General features: G+C 39.1%; 1 protein-coding gene across 1 annotated transcript in view; it reads left to right on the forward strand.

Annotated features, from left to right (window-relative positions):
* col24a1 (collagen type XXIV alpha 1 chain) overlaps window positions 1-17768 on the forward strand; it is a gene marked incomplete at its 5' end in the record, with an annotated part of 80257 nt that overhangs the window by 23849 nt on the left and 38640 nt on the right. The window contains 11 exons of the mRNA XM_079221555.1: window positions 3402-3455; window positions 8345-8398; window positions 8830-8874; window positions 9456-9509; window positions 10246-10290; window positions 11204-11257; window positions 11792-11836; window positions 15745-15798; window positions 16140-16184; window positions 16588-16641; window positions 16997-17050. Of these exons, the coding sequence (XP_079077681.1) occupies window positions 3402-3455; window positions 8345-8398; window positions 8830-8874; window positions 9456-9509; window positions 10246-10290; window positions 11204-11257; window positions 11792-11836; window positions 15745-15798; window positions 16140-16184; window positions 16588-16641; window positions 16997-17050 (558 nt within the window). The remainder of the gene's footprint in view (window positions 1-3401; window positions 3456-8344; window positions 8399-8829; window positions 8875-9455; window positions 9510-10245; window positions 10291-11203; window positions 11258-11791; window positions 11837-15744; window positions 15799-16139; window positions 16185-16587; window positions 16642-16996; window positions 17051-17768) is intronic.

Here is a 17768-nt window from a genome sequence, read left to right on the forward strand (position 1 = left end):
ACACGGTTGTAGCGATCTTAAAAGGAAACGTAATGTCTTTTACATCCTTGACACTAAGTCAAGTCAAAGTTAAAGTTTTTTATCAAAAGGCATCAATTGTAGCAGATAATGCCACATTTTCCCCTCAAGAGCCAATCTCAGTTGCTGAGAGCGGTGCAAGTGGGATTAAACCAGACACAGCCAGATGTCGGTAATACGATAATAATGAGCCATCGTGATCTCACGGTGTAGCAGGAATGGCTGGAGGAGGCGACAATGGTTGTTGACCGAAATGACATCCCCGATCGCAGATATAGTTGTAAGGCTTTCACCATGGCATAATTGGGCTAGTCCTGGCTCATTAGCCATGACGCTGACTGCATATGAAGAGAAAATGAAAGAAACTAAGCATTTTTAAATCTCTGGTAAGTGTTTCCCAGCATGGGACCAGATGTAAAGGATACTTTGATACAACTGAGCAAGGATGTGGGCAACTCCATGCAGATGGTTGTGGTGACTGAGGTCCCGACTGGTTACCGCAGAGTGGCTGCATACAGCATGCAGTTAGGGAAGGAACAGTCCTGTTAGAAGCTGAAACAAAGAACAAGTGGATGGTCCACCCTCCCCACCTTTGTCTTTTTATGTGAATCCTTTTATCTTGTTAGAGGATAGCTCCTCATTTTCAATTGTAACACATTTCTAAAGACAAGGCAAAAATATGGAAGTACTTTTAATGAATTATGATCTCTATGTCTCCCTCACCTCACGCACATAAAGAGAGGAATGTTCTGTTTTCCTCCCTGATTAGTTAAACACAGGACAGCAACATAGATGTATTTGTTCTCTGTCACCCTTGACCTTGCTGGGACACTGTGCGCGTTTGGAAGAGGGCGTCTGATTGGTAAATTATGGGGCCACCTGTTTGCTCACAGTCCCTTCAGCTTTCAGACCCACATTCATTTGTACCGAAATCCGCTTATCTAATACCGTAGTGACCTGTCACTGAGTCATCCTCACATCCCCAACCCCATTGTGGAGGCGGAGTAGAGATTGAGAGACTCTTTGTCTCAGTTTGGAAAAATATCTCTTGTTGAAATGTGTTTGGTTACTAGGACGAATACAAAGGTGTATATAGTCCCTGCAGCTGAGTTTACTTGACGTGTTCACAGTGTAAAATGTTATGACAATAAGCTTGCAGGACTTAAAAGATAGTTTTGTCTGCTACGTGCACTGCTGACTTTTTCAAACAGAGAGGAACCTTGGTATTACGCTGTGGTAGAACTTCTGCTCTCCCACCCCCAAGCTTTTCTATGCCTCACTGGCTGTCAGTCACAACTATAGAAACATGATGCTCAAAATCTACTAAGGAAAATATAGGATAAGGTGTCAAATGATGGCTCAGCACTCCACACTTCAGAAGCGCATGGGGACAGGGATGTCGTATGTGTACAAATTGTAAAGCCCTGTGAGGCAAATTTTAATTTGTGATTTTGGGCTATACAAAATAAACATTACTGAATTGAATTACTGCACACCTCATCACATGTATACACCATGTTTGTAACAATCAAGGAAGATATTCTATATTATTGAAAGAAAGAGGTGGAGAGCACTGGTGATCAGAGTGTAGGTTTGATTTTTAGTGTGGATTTCAATTTGTATATGAATAAGCATTGTTGTCAAAGCCAACATTTGAGGATTTGGGCATGTTCATAATTCTCTTGGGATGCAACTTAGGCTAGGTCTAGTCTGTTAAAAAAATGACATTCATTTCACAATAACTCTTTAGATGAGTCTAACAACAAATTGTTGAAAAATGCATAATTACATCGTTAAATGTATTGACTTAAAGTAGTTCTCAAACGTTGCTTAACCATGCCATGTGATATGTTTTCTGTTTTAATGAAAGCCACACGTGGATTTGACTTTTAACTGAACATTTAGCCCACTGAGGTAGAAATACCGAGATATATATATATTGTGTATTGCCATTCAGCCTAAAAATACAGAGAAATGATCGTTGTCCATATCGCTCAGCCTGTTAAGTAATTGATCTGAAATTGTGTGGAAGTGTCCAAAAACTGCTGCTTTGTCATGTCGTATCACCTCTGTAGATACAGCTCTCTCTGGAATAATGTGAGTCTAAACTACATTGTTAGATGTCTGACACTAGAAAATATTTCATCAGTTTGGGAAGTAAGCCCGAAGACCTCTGGCTTTTGAAATGTAATATTGCTGTTATGTGGAAATGCACTTAACATCAGCTCCATTCTGGCAGACTCTTTGACTTGTCTTGTGCCTTGTGGGAATAACACATGTGGTCTGGGATGACACAGAAACTGAGTGAGGTCTGGATCCTCAAAGGCTCCTCAAAGTGTTACTTGTTTAGTCACTGTGCAGAAATGTGGATGGCAAGTCTAGATCTGTTCTTTATATATGAAGAATTAAATGTGCGTTTAAGTATTACACTGAAAGATCAAGGGTCCTTGAGAAGCTGCAGTGTATTCAGAATACGACAGAAATTCCTAAACTATATAAACCAAAAGATAATTGTGCAAGATGTACTCATTTCTGGGCCTTTTTGAAATGCTTGTTGTTTTAAAAGTCACTTCAAAAGGTAATGCTACTTAAATCAATCCTCCTTACCATTCACTGATGTCTGTAAATTGTGTGGGTTGTTGTCATGGTTGATTGAAAAACTTTCATAGACTGGCTTCAAAACTGGGAGACCTCCAAGTTTGCATTTACAACAAAAATGTACACAGAGCAAAAGTGGTCTCTTCAAAGGCTCATACATGCACACGTACTCACCAGTATGGCAGAGCACACACCTCCCTCCATAATGCCTGCTGTGTCATGTATAGAACTAAGCTACAGACTGTTGAAACCATCGAAAAATATAAATATAACATCCTTGACTTTGGCATTTTTATTGTTTCAGCTGTTTCGAACCACACTATTCTAATTTGAACCGCAGTGCAGTGTACGTCACAGCTAGCCACTTAACTCTCCTTATACCTCTATTTTTGGAAAAGTTTGGGAAGTTTATTGACTTCAATAAAGTTGACTATTTTTGTGGTGCTAGCATCTTGCTACCATTAGAGGAGCTGCATCTCAAGACATCTCCACATGTGCCTCTGCACAATGCCACAGATGTTGCACTAATAGAACGGAAACAAAGAGATAATAGGGGAAGCAGTACTTCTAAAAATCTACATTGTTCAGTTGTTTATAACAAATAACAAACGTTATTGCTGTTAATAAAATAGGCATATCATGACTGTATTCCGAAATGATTAACTAAGAAAATAAATTCAAATTTAGATTTTTTGAGAATAACCATAATTTGTCAAATCTGGTGCTGCCAAAATAATGTAGTTGCTTAAGACGTTCCTTATCTTGTGACCCTGTTTCTATTCTAGGGCTCAAAGGGAGACCCGGGGCAGTCTCCAGGCCAGGCTCCACCAGGAGAGAAGGTAAGACATCTTCCACCGGCCTCTGTGCTCCTCCGGCCCTCTTGTCAGTCACTAAGCCTCTCCTTGGTTGACAATGATCCTTGTCTTGAGGCATTTTACCTGAGCTCGTCCTTTAGCTTCCAGTTTTCACATTGGACCTTACACAAACACTGAGTCTCTGCCCAATGGCTGCTTTTATCTCTGCTCTTGATTTAATTTATCCTAATATGGACAAAAATACTGTGACAGTTATATATAGTGTATATGATGAGTCACTCAACGCTTTCTACTATGTGGATGATGGAAAACTGTTTTTTTTTATTTGATCTAATCAACTGTTTATACATTCAGCAACTTCCTTTAAATCCCCCTTTCTGCATTTCTAGCTCTCTTATCATTCATTTGTCTGGTGTCAACACAGCTGGTCTCTCTTACTCTCTTCTCTCTCTCCATCCTTGTCTCTTTTTCTTCCAAACATCATCACAGTTATGATTTTCTTGAGCATCACTGCATGCCTTGAACTAATTAAACTCCAAACGTATCCCTTTCCCTTCAACTTGCAATGCTTTGTGCATTAAAGATAAAACTGTCCTTTCTCTCTTAAAACTAAACATGTAATGTTTGCCCCCGCAATATTTACCCAATTTCATCCTGATGTCATCCCCAAAAATATTGCAAACCTCTCATCACCCTTTATAATGAGTCCTTTACTTTAACCGGGGGAGAATGCCAGCTATGCCAGTTCATGTGTCCATTTACCATTTACTTTCGTCGTAGTTGTTAGCCATTACACATTATATAACTGAATGTTGCTTGGCATATGTTTTTTATTGGAAGCATAGACAGATGAGAGACACTCCCTGAAGTACAAAGCACTTTTTAATTGTCTGTCTCACTTACCTGTGGAAAAATCCAACACTTTTCATTTTTGAGCACAAAGTCTCATCTGAGACTCTCTCTTTTTCATTTGTACCAACAGGGTGAGAGAGGTTCACCCGGTCTGCCTGGGCAAGATGGATTTCCAGGTCCAACAGTAAGAGGTTTTATCTTCTTGTGTTTAAAGCATCCGCTCATGCTGAAGATAGAGGAATGCTTACTGTCAGAAACTATTTTTGTTTGATGTTTACAAGTTGCTCAGTTTGATAATTATTAAGAAATCTATTAGATCGTAGGGGTGGGTCAAAGACAAACCGATTCACCTGTATATTGCTATTTTTAAAGCTTGCATTAATGTAATTGCCTCATTTTAGTCTATTTCGTATAAGACATGCAAAAGCTTATTTAGTCATTTCATTTAAATTTAAAATTTTATAAAGTTATTTTAGACATCAAACCAATTTGGCTTTACAATCTGTACACATACGACATCATCTGTTGCGGGACATCAAATCGGTTCAGGAAACACTCCACTTTTAACAGGAAGAAAATTGATCAATTGAGCTGATGCTGAGCTGATTTGGAAGAATACATGTGCGACTACATCTGGTTTTCAAAATAAGGTGATAACAAAGGTTATATACATAATAGATATATGGAAATAAGATTAATTGGATTATAGTCACCAGAAGAAAGTCAAAGATGTTTACTGTCTCAACATAGAGATGTTCAGTGTAAAAGTTCCTAGAAGTTTTCTTTTTACTACTGTTATAAAAGTAAACAGAAATCTCACTAAATCTTAATAATGTATATATCGTTAATAATACTCGTAAAATTGCAATAGATATCAAATTAGCAATGTTTTGATCATAGCAAATTGGAAGATAACCAGATCGTCCCAGCCGTATAAGATTGTTGCTTGTATTTAACTTTTAAAGCAACATTTTTCATCACTTTTATAACAGCAGCTTTGTCTGTTAATCATCTGAATTAATTAGGCAAGAGGAGGTACACTCATGCACGTAAAGGTTGGTTTGAGAGGAAGTTCAAGGGTTAAGAGCATGCGTTCACACACACACACACACACACACACACACACACACACACACACACACACACACTGTATCAGTGTTCCCACTGAGTTCGTGAGTGTTAGCCACAGACGGTAGTTGAGGCCTCTTGTGGTCTAATGTGGTCAGTATTGGGTTACCCTGTCAGAGGCAGTCTACATACCACCCTGCTTCCTACCTGTCTTCATTCCATTTTATCTTAATACAAAGAAACATTTTAAATCAATAAACTTTTCTTGCTTTTTTGTTCTCATATATCTTCCCTAAACTTAGTTTTCTTCTTCACTATCTTTGCATACCTCTGTCTTCGCATACATTTCTGTCTGTGTTATTGACCCTCTCTCTCAGAGCATCAGAGCTGCCTCCCTTAACTTGATATGCTTTGAGGTCAAGGTCAAAGGTCTTCCAAAAGAGGAAAGGCACACTGCCCGGGGTTTGGAGGTCAATAACACACACACAGTATCCCATGCCTCCGGAGGTCTGAGGCCTCCTGAGGTCAGCAATTGTCACGCTTAAGAAAGAGTATTGCAGGGATGTTACTATCAATAAAACACTGCCATTCTTCCTGTATCCACCAGTGTGCACATATTCACAGGCACACTCCTGCCCTTTATCTGTTAACTCAGATTTGTTTTGTTATGCTGTATTGTGTTTAATTTCTTGCTCAACATTGTACATTGCTGTTGCTGTGCTCAGCTGTGACTAGAACTGAATTTGTGGCTTTACAGAGCAAACTTAATCTGTTATAGGAGATCACACTGCTACCGTGGCTTTATCTACACAGTTGTCCTAGTTGCCTCTTGTTGAAGCTTTGAGTCTTGTCTCCACATAGCTGGCCTTCACCTTGCCTCCCAGGAGGATATCCCGGTGTTTGCAGTAGCTGAACCTAATATGCCCAGCACATGAACTGTGCCCTCACAAGTATTTCCAGAGGAAATGAATGGCTCGGTTCCTATGCTATTTATCCCCAAGTTGGCCTTATAGAGTGTGAAGGTTCATGTGTCACAACCTTGGAAGCACGCGATGGAGTCAATGGTACCATGCAAGAAGGTCTCTTGTTTCCCCAAAAAGATAACGACCTGGCTCTGACCTTGTGCTTGGGAACTGTTAACATCTGTTGTTGATAATGCATGTAAATGGGAAAATAAAAGGACTTAAGAGAAGCTTGAACTTAGCGAACAATAAATCTTGTTTAGTTTATAAAAAAGTGTCTGTTTAACGAAGGAACAGCATTTGGCGGTAGCACAAAAGTGACTTTTGGATTAGAATGAGCAATCTCTATATTTTATAGATTTTTTTTAGGTTTTAGTTGTGTCGGTTTCTTTTTAAACACACTGTACTCTGCAACCATTCAATCAGAACCCAGAACTGGTCATGGACTGGGTCCTGGAAACACTAGACAGGACAAACAGAGAATTATGTTTATTGTATTCTCACCAATTCCAACTGATGCCCACACACCACCAATCTTCCTGCTGTCTATCTCCCTCTCCATCTCTGCCCAACAATAACAGAGAGTACAAGCCATATGGATTTTAAAACTGACCATCAAAACACATTTTAAGTATCAGTCTTGCATGCATGGGAATATGCAGAATCACAGCATCCCTGTTCAGAGATCATTAATTGTGACCTTTGACCTCAGTGGTGGTACCAAGGTATCTCATTCCAGGATAGATGCAAGCCACAAATGCAGATAATTAAAAGATCAGAAGAGCTTAATTGATATGTACAACAATAACAACACACTCTGCAGTTCCTCAATCAAAATATTCACTAAATGTCCCCATGAAGCAAGTTTGTAATTGTTTAAATGTGTGTTCTTCCTGTTTTCTACATTATTATCAATGCTAGTTTTCATAGACTTTGTCCAGACATTCATGGTCCCCAGAGAATGAATCCTTATGACTTTAGTGATGCCCTGGCTTTTCCTCTGTCTCTAGCACCAGCATTAGGCTTTGTGGGAAAGTCTTGGCAACTGTTGTCTGACATTAACTGACTTTTGTGTAATGCCACCCACAATTTAATTTGACCAACTCTTCACCCTTCTTTCAGCCTCAGCTTTACATTGTGTTTAGTTGTAACTGACAGATGTTAGCCTGCTAACATGCTAAACATTGTACTTGCTAAGCATTGCTCAAGTCAGCATGTTAACATGCTGACTTGAGCATTTAGCACAGCTGTGCTTCATTTAGTACTGCCTCATAGAGTCGCAGCATGGCTGAAGACTTGGTTTTGTTAATTTCTGTGTTTTTGAGGGAAATCTACTCAAAATACATTTGTTTTATTCTATTTTAAAGGGTCTTAAAGGTCATCCAGGGTCAGCCGGACTGCCAGGAGAACAAGTAAGTTGTGATGTCTGTGTGTGTGTAAGCAAGAGAACAAGTTTTATTATGTCTCCGCGCCGGCAACAGCAGTGGCTGTGGCTGTGGTCCAAATCCAAGCTCCTGGTGAAATAATATCAAGCATCGATTAACAACATTATAAAACCGTCACATATTTGTTATTGTCCTGTCAGACAATACGGGTGAATTTTAGCGGAATATGAAGACAATTATAAAAATGCTGATTGCAGATGTTCAAGGTCTGTGATTAATGCAAAGTCACAGATAGCAATAGTTATTATGGCAACTGATTATTGTTTTAAATCAGCTCAATGTTTAAAATGCAAAGTGGAAAAACAGCAGACTGAGCCAGGGAGGGAGGAGTGGGTTGGAGGGCTGCAGAAAGGTACAGTTAATAGACAGGGTTGTCTCGGTGGAGGCTGTCCGGAATGAACAGTGCTTGTTTTATTCCTCAGTTGGCAATGCTGGTAGAAGTCTGTGGGTCTCCTCTTTCACTTTATCCATCCATCTAATCTCCCTATTCACCGTTCATTCATCTCTCTCTCTCTCTCTCTCTCTCTCTCTCTCTCTCTCTCTCTCTCTCTCTCTCTCTCTCTCTTCCTCTTTCTCTCTGCTGCAGGGCATTCCAGGACTTCCAGGGGAAGCCGGAGCTGCAGGTTACCCTGGCAGGCAGGTGCAGTGAAAAATACAAAAATACGCTTCCAGTTCCTCCATCGATCTTCTTAGATTCTTCGTTGCTCTATCAATAACTCTACAGAAAATACACAGCAATGATAATGATAACTGCATATTGCACACTTCCTTCTGCTTTCCTATGCATGTTTCTTACCCATTTTGGATTCTGAATTCAGCAGTAAAATACTGCTATTTACCCTAATGTGTATTGGAAATCAATGCAATTGTTTTCTGATTTATTTTCATGTTTGCAGACTGTGGACTTAAACCATGTGCATTGTGGTCGAGAAAATATGAAGTCAAATTTAAAGTATAAAAAAACATATGCATTCTTTTCGCTGTCTTTCAGGCCAATTAGAGTCTGATGTGTTTATGCTTCTCTCACCATGTGAAATCACTGACCTCAGCTGAGTCCTTCCTTTTTTGCAGGGCTTAGCTGGGCCACAAGGTAACCCAGGGCCTAAAGGTGTCCGTGTAAGTACAAGTGGCTCTTTGCTCTTATTCTGCCCTCATTTCTTTACCAGCGCTGGATGGAACACTTCATTTCCTGAAAGGATTTGGACAGTGTCAGGCCGACAGCCTCGTTCCAGAGAGACTGCTCTGAATCTGAGTGTTATTTCTGACATACTGCCTGATGTGAGACGGCTTGTGAAGGCTGGTCTGGGCCCTGGGTTGTCGCTAGGCAGACTGGTTCATCTTACTATGGTTGATTTTTCAGTAAGCAAGAATGCCCCGAAACAGGACATTCATGCTCACGCATCCCAGGGGCGCAATATAGATCCTTGCCAATAGGTTCACACCATTTACTGATCGACAGGAAGCTGTAACACACATGATATGCAGCAATGTGCGAGCAAAGGAAGGGAAGGGAACTGCTCTGTAACATCAATCATATCAGAATTATAACAAGGTTTATGAGCAATGTGCAGTGTTTATGCAACATATAAATATTGTATTGAGGAATGTTTTATTGAGATACTGTATCACACTGCTGAAAAATGTGTCGTTGTAATGTTCACACAATATTTTAATTTCTAAATATTACTGATTTCCAGGGTTTCATTGGGCCTCCAGGCGTTGCTGGGCCACTGGGGCCAGAGGGGGAGAAAGTGAGTGATGCATATGATGCCAATGTCTATTTATTTACTATTCCTTTGTAATGGGACTTTTTCATTCCCATTATTAATCACATTCATCTCTAATAATCTATGTCATGTCTTCCCACTTTTGTTCTCCATTTTTCTCCCCTACTTTGTCTGATTCTTAGTTCCTCTCTGATGGAGGTTTGATAAATGCAAGCTTTCCTGATATTTGGGGTTTTAGCACTATGCCCTAATCAATAATTTGTTTTACCAGCTCTGTTCTAATATATATATATATATATATATATATATATATATATATATATATATATATATATATATATATATATATATATATATATATATATATATATATATATATATTTACAGCTTAAAAGAATTAGGTTGCAAAAAAACATTTTCCATTTAGGCCATTCCTGAATGCCGTTACTGTATTCTTGTGATATTCTGGTCTCAAGGAAATCCTGGTCTTCATTGCTCTGTTGTTTCTAACTGCACATCAGCTTGGTTTGTGCCAAGGAAACAATTGTTTCCAATGTGGTGAAACATATTTTTAATCCTGGCTCGCTTTCGGCCATATCATGTATCTCTCTGTAAAATTGTCATTGTTTCAGAGGAGTGCAGTCTTCCTATTTTATTCAGACAATTTAATCAGATCCAAACAGGAGATTAGAGAACCAATTCCCTCATAGCAGCACAGGTTCATGACCCAGTCACTTATGCACTTCTTTTTCTTTTCCAGGGCATTCGTGGTCCTGTGGGAAAACCTGGCCTCAAAGGAAGACACGTAATAATTCATTAATTTTTATTCCTGCCATAGGTCATAGTTGCCTCCAGACACAAAACAAATATATCTTTGTTATATATCAATAACTATGAGGAGACAGCTGCAGACATGATTATCTGTGTTATTTTGTGTGTGTATAAATGGATAAAAATGTTATCCAGCTGATAATTTATAGTGTCGCCTCTTAAAATAGCAGTACTTCACATCCACAAAAGTATGAGGGACAATTCAATGAATTTGTGTGCTGTATCTGGTGTTAATATGCTGAAGCTAACTCCTTTAGCTGATTTAACAAGATGTGGCAAACCACATTGGAAATGTTGGATGGCTGTATTTTTGCACTGGCCCTGCAATGCCAAGTTTGTTCCTGGGTGGCATTACAAAGAAATACAGATTGAGATGGATACAAAAGGAATATCAAGGTCGGAACCGCACACTGTGACAAGTTAATGTTTTAAAAACAAGCCTTAGCTTGTCTGTTGAAGTTGCCAAGCGGGCAGTGAGCCCAGTGTGTTTGATCCAAGAGGTTTTTTTCTGAAATGTTTAGTGATGTTTGGCTAACTGGATCAAAGTCTGTGGTCTCAGGGCTGTTGTAAACCCATCCACAGGCTCACCAATAAACAGGCTTATCTTGCTTCATTAAATAAGTATTATCTTCACACCATGTTAATGCAAATTTGATCTTGATCAATCACTGGGGGAAATTGCATTTCAAATGCTTTATATTAAGTAAAGGTTGGATGCCATGGACAACATACAACACAGATATTAAGTAACAGTATGAAAGTTGAGAAAGCTAAATGGACTACTGTTCATTCACCTTTATGGAGGAGCTTTATACTGCACAGTTGAGGGTATAATTGGCAATGCGTGCACTTACCTTAAATTGAGTGTGAATGCACTTTTCCCACAGGGTGTGGTGGGAGACGTGGGCGAGAGGGGGCCTCCTGGTCCTGATGGCAATGAGGTGAGAACTCCTGTCAGCCTTCTGGTGAATTCAGTTGTCCTCTTTTTTTAATCCTGCACTTTTCATTTATTCCTGCCTGTTATTTCACCTGTCTGTCCTTCATCTATGAAGTCTGGTTCTCCCTGATTGTTATCTGCCCTCTTTCATTCGTGACTGTGTGTAAAATTGCAACGTAGTGGGCTATTTCCTGCAGAGACGTGTTAAAATGAATATGCGTGAATTATTTCATACATGTTCAAGCCTTTTGTATCCACTTCTGAAATTGTTCTTAAAGTTTATTGAAGTGTGTCTACAGAATGCTACACATATTTGGTCATGAGTTGTCAATTATAGGAATGACTGAGCAGCCATGATTTTGAAGTTTGTGGGTTCAGACGTAAATATGTTGAGATGTTTTGTCATCTCAGATGTTTGCACATGAAAATATGTAAATTGATCTTACAGTTTTTCCAATGAAGCCTTTGGGATGAGGAATGTGTAGTACTGTAAGTGTCCTGTCCTGTGTACTTAGAATGTTGCTGTGATGTTTCACAGGGGCCTGTTGGTGGGATTGGCATTTGTGGATTTCCTGGTTTGAGGGTGAGTATCAGTTTTGCAATATTATCATTTTTATTAATATGTTACATTTCCCATGGCGAATCGGTACAACGTTTGATCTGTCATTCAATTGGCTCACAGTTTGGCTTCTGCCTCTCCTACTTGTTACCAAGATTGCTAGTCTGTCCATCTTATTTTCTACATCTCTAGTGGTTAGATTGTGGTTACGATGATGGACAGCAGGATGTGCTGTGTTTTTTCATGCGTGATGGATATGAATTTTCATCCTGCCATCTATGTTTTGGTTAGACTTGCTGAGTGCTTGTTTTTCATGGCAGTAGCTCATTTCTTACTGATAATGATAGCCACTACTGAAATCTAAGTAATCTACATGTATGGCAGGATTCAAAATCAAACTGTTTTGGCGGCACCTCATGGATCCTCAGCACTACTAGTTCCATGGGCATGAAAGTGCCCAAAAAGGCTCCAAAAAGTTAAAATAAACTTAAATTTTGGCGAATTTCCTGCATGTCTAGTGACAGAGATGTCTTAACACAGTTGTTCATGGTTAGACACATTGAAGATACCTTAAATATATGTATGTATGTCAAATGTCAATAATGAAAAGCTGTCTCGCTGCCGAAGGTTTAAATGTTACCAGCACAACCACTTGGGGGGCTCTGTCTTATTATGGCAGTGAGACAAACATCTAGACTGTCACAGACCTTATGGAGAGCTGTTAAAAAGTCTGAGTTCACAGAGGTCTCTTAAACAACCTCCTGTTCATGCCAGAAAAATAGATACAACTGTCTATGGCACCAGTCCTGTGCCATCATTTCAAGCTTCATTTACACTGGTGTGCTGTCCTCATTGCGTGAGGATTTATTGGGGTGCTTGAAGGATCACTCAGTGTGTGCAAAAACATCTGGATGGATGGCGTTTCCTTAACCTTCACCTCGGCTACTGAGTGTAAGTCATCTTTACTACAAACACAGTCAGACATACAACATGCAGACACTTTCTTTTGTTTTTACATAAACGAGGATATAAGCAAAAAGAAGGTTCCACACATAGAGCAATCCAAGTATAGAGAATAAGAAAAGATAAGTTAAATAATCCTCTATTAGTCCCACAGCTGGGAAATTTACAGGATTACAGCAGCATACAGAAGAGTGCAAACATGCCTCTTGTTGTGGTAAACCTGTGGTATATCTCATACCACAGGTTTGAACTACTGTAAACCAATCTGACATTTCAGGTTTATTCAGTATATCACTTCAGAGTTGCATACTAACATGACCTAGTTTTTATGTAATGTGATATGGCACTACGTGTCGTTGTAAAACTAAGTAGGAACATTTACAAAAGTAAATCATTGTCATTTCAGATGAATTGAAAAAGAAGTTGGTCGAAAACCTTTCATGTTTTTCTGCTCCAGAGTTCATCTCCATGTCTCAAGTCTCAGTCAGACCTGACACTATAAATCACATTGCAAACATGCATACAAGAATATGACCCACTTGTTATCCTAAAAAAATATTATGAGGTGGTGAGCTTTCTGATTTATTGCCTGCCTTGGCATGTCAATCCATTTCCCCCCCCAAAGAAAGACAGAATCAGTGCTCTTGTTGACGGTCATAGCATTGACAGAATCTTCCTTTTTTTTTTTTTAAATGCCTCATAGTATTAATTACCCTATTGCTCTTTAAAACATTGTGATTTTTTCATTTTTTTGTAATCCGGTATTGCTAAGAAAAAGCTGTACACCACAGATCTGACTATATTCAGGTTCAGTTAAGGTGTCTAAAATATTTGTGTTACTTTAAAACTGAATCTGTTCTTACACATATTCACCGTTTGTAGTTTGTGTGAACATTCAGTCCTTACACAAGTGATTTTGTGGAACAAATCAAAACACCATCAATCATTGATGAATTCATAGAGTTGATGATAGGATCGTGATATGTAGTGAAACATATTTTTATGGACATTGTTGTGAGCAGGTCATATCTCCAAAATGCTCGAAAATGTGCATGTATTGCACTTTATGTGTTAGTGATGATTTTTAAAGACTACAACATTTCTCATCATTAGCTGGGAAAATAATCATTAATGATTAAAGCTGATGTAGTGGTTGCTTGTCTTTATACCAACAAATCACTGCCTTGAAGTTATTTTGAGTAATCATACAAGAGAGCCAACATACTTTCACCTCCTTAATCCTGGCTTTGATGTAATTCATATTTAGTCAACTTTCCGGCTGAGTGATTTTGACACAGGATATGTATTGCTCACAAAGAACTTTGATTTGACATCTAAAACTCATTTTCACTTCCCAGTGTCAATCACACCCCTGTGGTTCCAGTTGTGCTCACTCGTCTATTAGTTAGAACTTTAGTTCAGTAATCTGAGCGAGAGCAGAAGCGGAGCAGCAAGTGTTCCTTCTGGTATGCAGTTGATGTCTTTGCCAGTGTGTGACTCAGCAAAATGTGATACAGCCAGACACTCTTTCACAGCCTTAATGAGAAACACAGTGGAGACAAAATATAGTTATTGACTTTTTATTTGTGTATATGTTTCTGATTTCCACTTTTACTTCAACAATTTTGTTTGTAATCATTGCCATGTGGTTTGGTGAGGCCTGCATATAATTAAATTATGCTTTCCCCACTCACCGGGCAGGTTGTGTCAAGTATATGATGCAATCAAGTATATGATGCACTGGGTGCTGAAACATTTTGTGTTTCGGAGGCTATAGTGGTTGTGTTAAAACAGGAGGTGAGGGAATGCTCCAATCTGGATTCTGTCAAGTCTTAGCGCACTTGTCTTCAGTGCGGCTGGGAGATAATGATTTGGATGATCTCAAACCATCTGGCATTCAGGTTACAGCTTGACAGCCGTGTGGGATGTTGATCAATTCAGCTGGGCTGGTGGATATCGCTCCCTTGTTCATGACATGTTTCATGTGTTCTCTGTTGAACATTTCTTTTGATAGAGTGCTTTTGATTTGTATCTGTCCTGTTGCAGTGCCACAGGGGAGCCGCAGCATCAAACACCAGCCTTACAGGGTCCAGATGGATTCCTATCTTATGCCACATGTCCTTGATGATATAGAATTAAACCTCGTCCTGTCACTCACCTCTCACTTGTGCTTCTTCTGCATATGTTTTTAATGGGGATAAAGTTCTAGGTGAGATTGAGTATAATAGCAAATCATTCGCCTGCACCTACATCTATAATTCGGAAATGGATAATTTTAACAAGTATACAAACAAGGTATTCTTTTTTGTCCACGTTTGTTATAAAATTCCTTAACTGCCCAACAAAGGGCTTTTATTAACCCCTCCAGCCTCTACAATGTCCCCTTCTCCCTTCCCACACCTCAGATGGCACATCAAGACAACCCCCCCCCTAAAAAAAGAAGAAATATAGAAAAGCAAAATATATCTACTTTTTTTTTTTTTTACTTTGTTTGCTGGCAGATTGTTGTTTGTCATTGTTTCACTGCCAGCAACATAATTGTCAATGACATGGTTGCAGCAGTTATAGTGGAAAGCAGCCAGCCAACTTGTAAAGGGTATTTTCTTCTGTCCAGCCCCACATTCTGACCACTCTCCCCTCACCTCTGTCAATTAGAGTGAATGTTGTTGGCTGGAAGTGGTGAGCGGGGCCAAGCCCATACCCATACAACACAACTGGATACACTGTCAACACAGCTTAGTCGTGTTGTAAGGTTGTGACAATAAGGAATGCTCCGTGTTGAAAACATCAGACAGTGTGCGTGTCAAAATAACGTCTCTGCCAAGAAGAAATCGGAAACATTTAGTGTGAAATATGCCATAGAGTGTCAGGTAACAACCGTGGGCCAGTATATAAGTGTGTGTGTGTGTGTGTGTGTTTGTGTGTATTTGTGATACTTATATTCCATTGTGTACCTCTTCCCTCCACAGGGCGACCCAGGGCCTGAGGGACTGCGAGGACTGCCTGGTTTCGTGGGGCCTCAGGTAAGTTAGACATTGGCTACTGCAAATGCTCATAATTTCAGGAATATACTGTAAAGTACTGTCAAATAATTAAGATATTTGTATGCACTGCATTTAATCCCACATCATGAATCTAGTACCACCCTATTATACACATGTCCGGCCTGTCAAAACATATGAAGAAATACGTTTCAAAACATTTCCCACAATGTCAATTTGTATTATCCATCAGCTTCCTCCTTCATTTAAAACATATTCTGTCATTGAAGTCTCTTATTCCTTATAAACATGTCCCCTTTCCTCTCTTCTCGTAATGGACTGATTCTTCTATTTTCCCTGCTTCTTTTCTCTTCCTGTGGCAGGGTCCAGCAGGACCAGCCGGCCTGCCTGGATTGAAAGGTGATAAGGTGATCTAAATATTTATATTATTGCTGTGTATTTGTGTGTAATGTGTCAGTAGTAGCCCAGCTCACATCCTGTTAACATTCGAATAATGCAGCCAATATGAACTTAAATTCAATAACATGATAGTAGACAGAGCATGTTAGTAGTTCTTTAATAAATGTATATTGCTCCATATGTATATTGGTTCTTTACAGTGTTGTCATTTTTTTTTTTTTGTGATAATCAAACTGAATGTGTATACTAAGTTACCTTGAAAGTGTACAAGTGTTGCTGCATGATGTTCTTATATATACAGTATATGCTTTAGTTAAAGGTATATATTTTGTATCTACAGTATGGCCGTATTGTGATCACTCTGGCAGAGTAGTGTTGTGTTATATCTCTGTATAATACTGTGACATTCAGGATGAAGTGGGACAAATGGGCGAACCAGGAGAGATGGGGGACCAAGGTGATAAGGTACGTCTGCCCACATTATGTGCATGGAACTATTGTTACTACTAATTCATGAAAAGATCTTTAAATATTTTATTCCCATCCTCATCGAGCATGACACCCTATGACAAAATACTCAAGTCACTTGAAAATACTTTTACAGTTCAAGCATTTTTTTGCTGTTCTTGATCCCAGAAATGATCTCTGTTTACATCCACTATGAGAAGTAATTGGACAGTATCAGAATCTATTGAGGGAAGTTAGCACACAAATCAAGCCATGCACTCAGTTATATCGTAATGGATGAAAACAAACACAATAACACACACATACACAATGTCTAAGACTAGTTTGAGAGTGTTACACCTGTTTCTTTCAGGGTGTTGCTGGTGGACCTGGTCTTACTGGGCCAAGAGGGAAACCTGGACCACCGGTACGTGAGTGTGAGTGTGTATGTGTCTCTGCAGCCAAGGGTGCATGTGTAGAACATGGAATTTTACGGAAGGTGTATTTATTTGTGTATGTTTATGTGTGTTTTTATATTTATATTTTTTATTTTTTATTCTATATTATTATTTTTGTATGGATGGATGTGTGTGTGCACGCGCTTGCTATGTTGTACAGGTTTGATATACAAAGCCAAGTAAACACTGTGTACCACAATGAGATCGGGAATCTGTTTTTCTTCCGTGTAAACTGTCACATTCACAACACATCTCCTTTATTGTGCACTTGCTGTTAGTGAGTTCCAATGAGGGAAGAAAACGGCCTCCAATATTGTGAATTAATGTCTCTCTCTTTTCACGGTGGAATACTGTATAAGCAAGTACAGATACTTTAGAATCAGAATAACCACATTGTTCACTACAGTATAATTTTAAGAAGAAGAAAAAAGGTTTGGTGTACTACCACACAGTGTTAAAGTTTATCCAAACGTATTGGTCAGGAAATCAGCTTTCTTATCCACGGTTGTGCAAATGCAAAGAGTCTAATGACTGACAGAGTGACTTTAGTGAGTGAGTTTATTCTTGATGCCTGATAGCAAGTGTACATGCAGCATTATGTTGTGACTGATGAGCTTAGTTTCTTGTTGCTCTACATCAGTGTCATTAAGCATCATAAATGGCTATAAGAACACAATTTGGCAACAC

The sequence above is a fragment of the Taurulus bubalis genome (genome assembly GCF_910589615.1).
Source record: "Taurulus bubalis genome assembly, chromosome: 7".
In the NCBI taxonomy this organism is placed as follows: Eukaryota; Metazoa; Chordata; class Actinopteri; order Perciformes; family Cottidae; genus Taurulus; species Taurulus bubalis.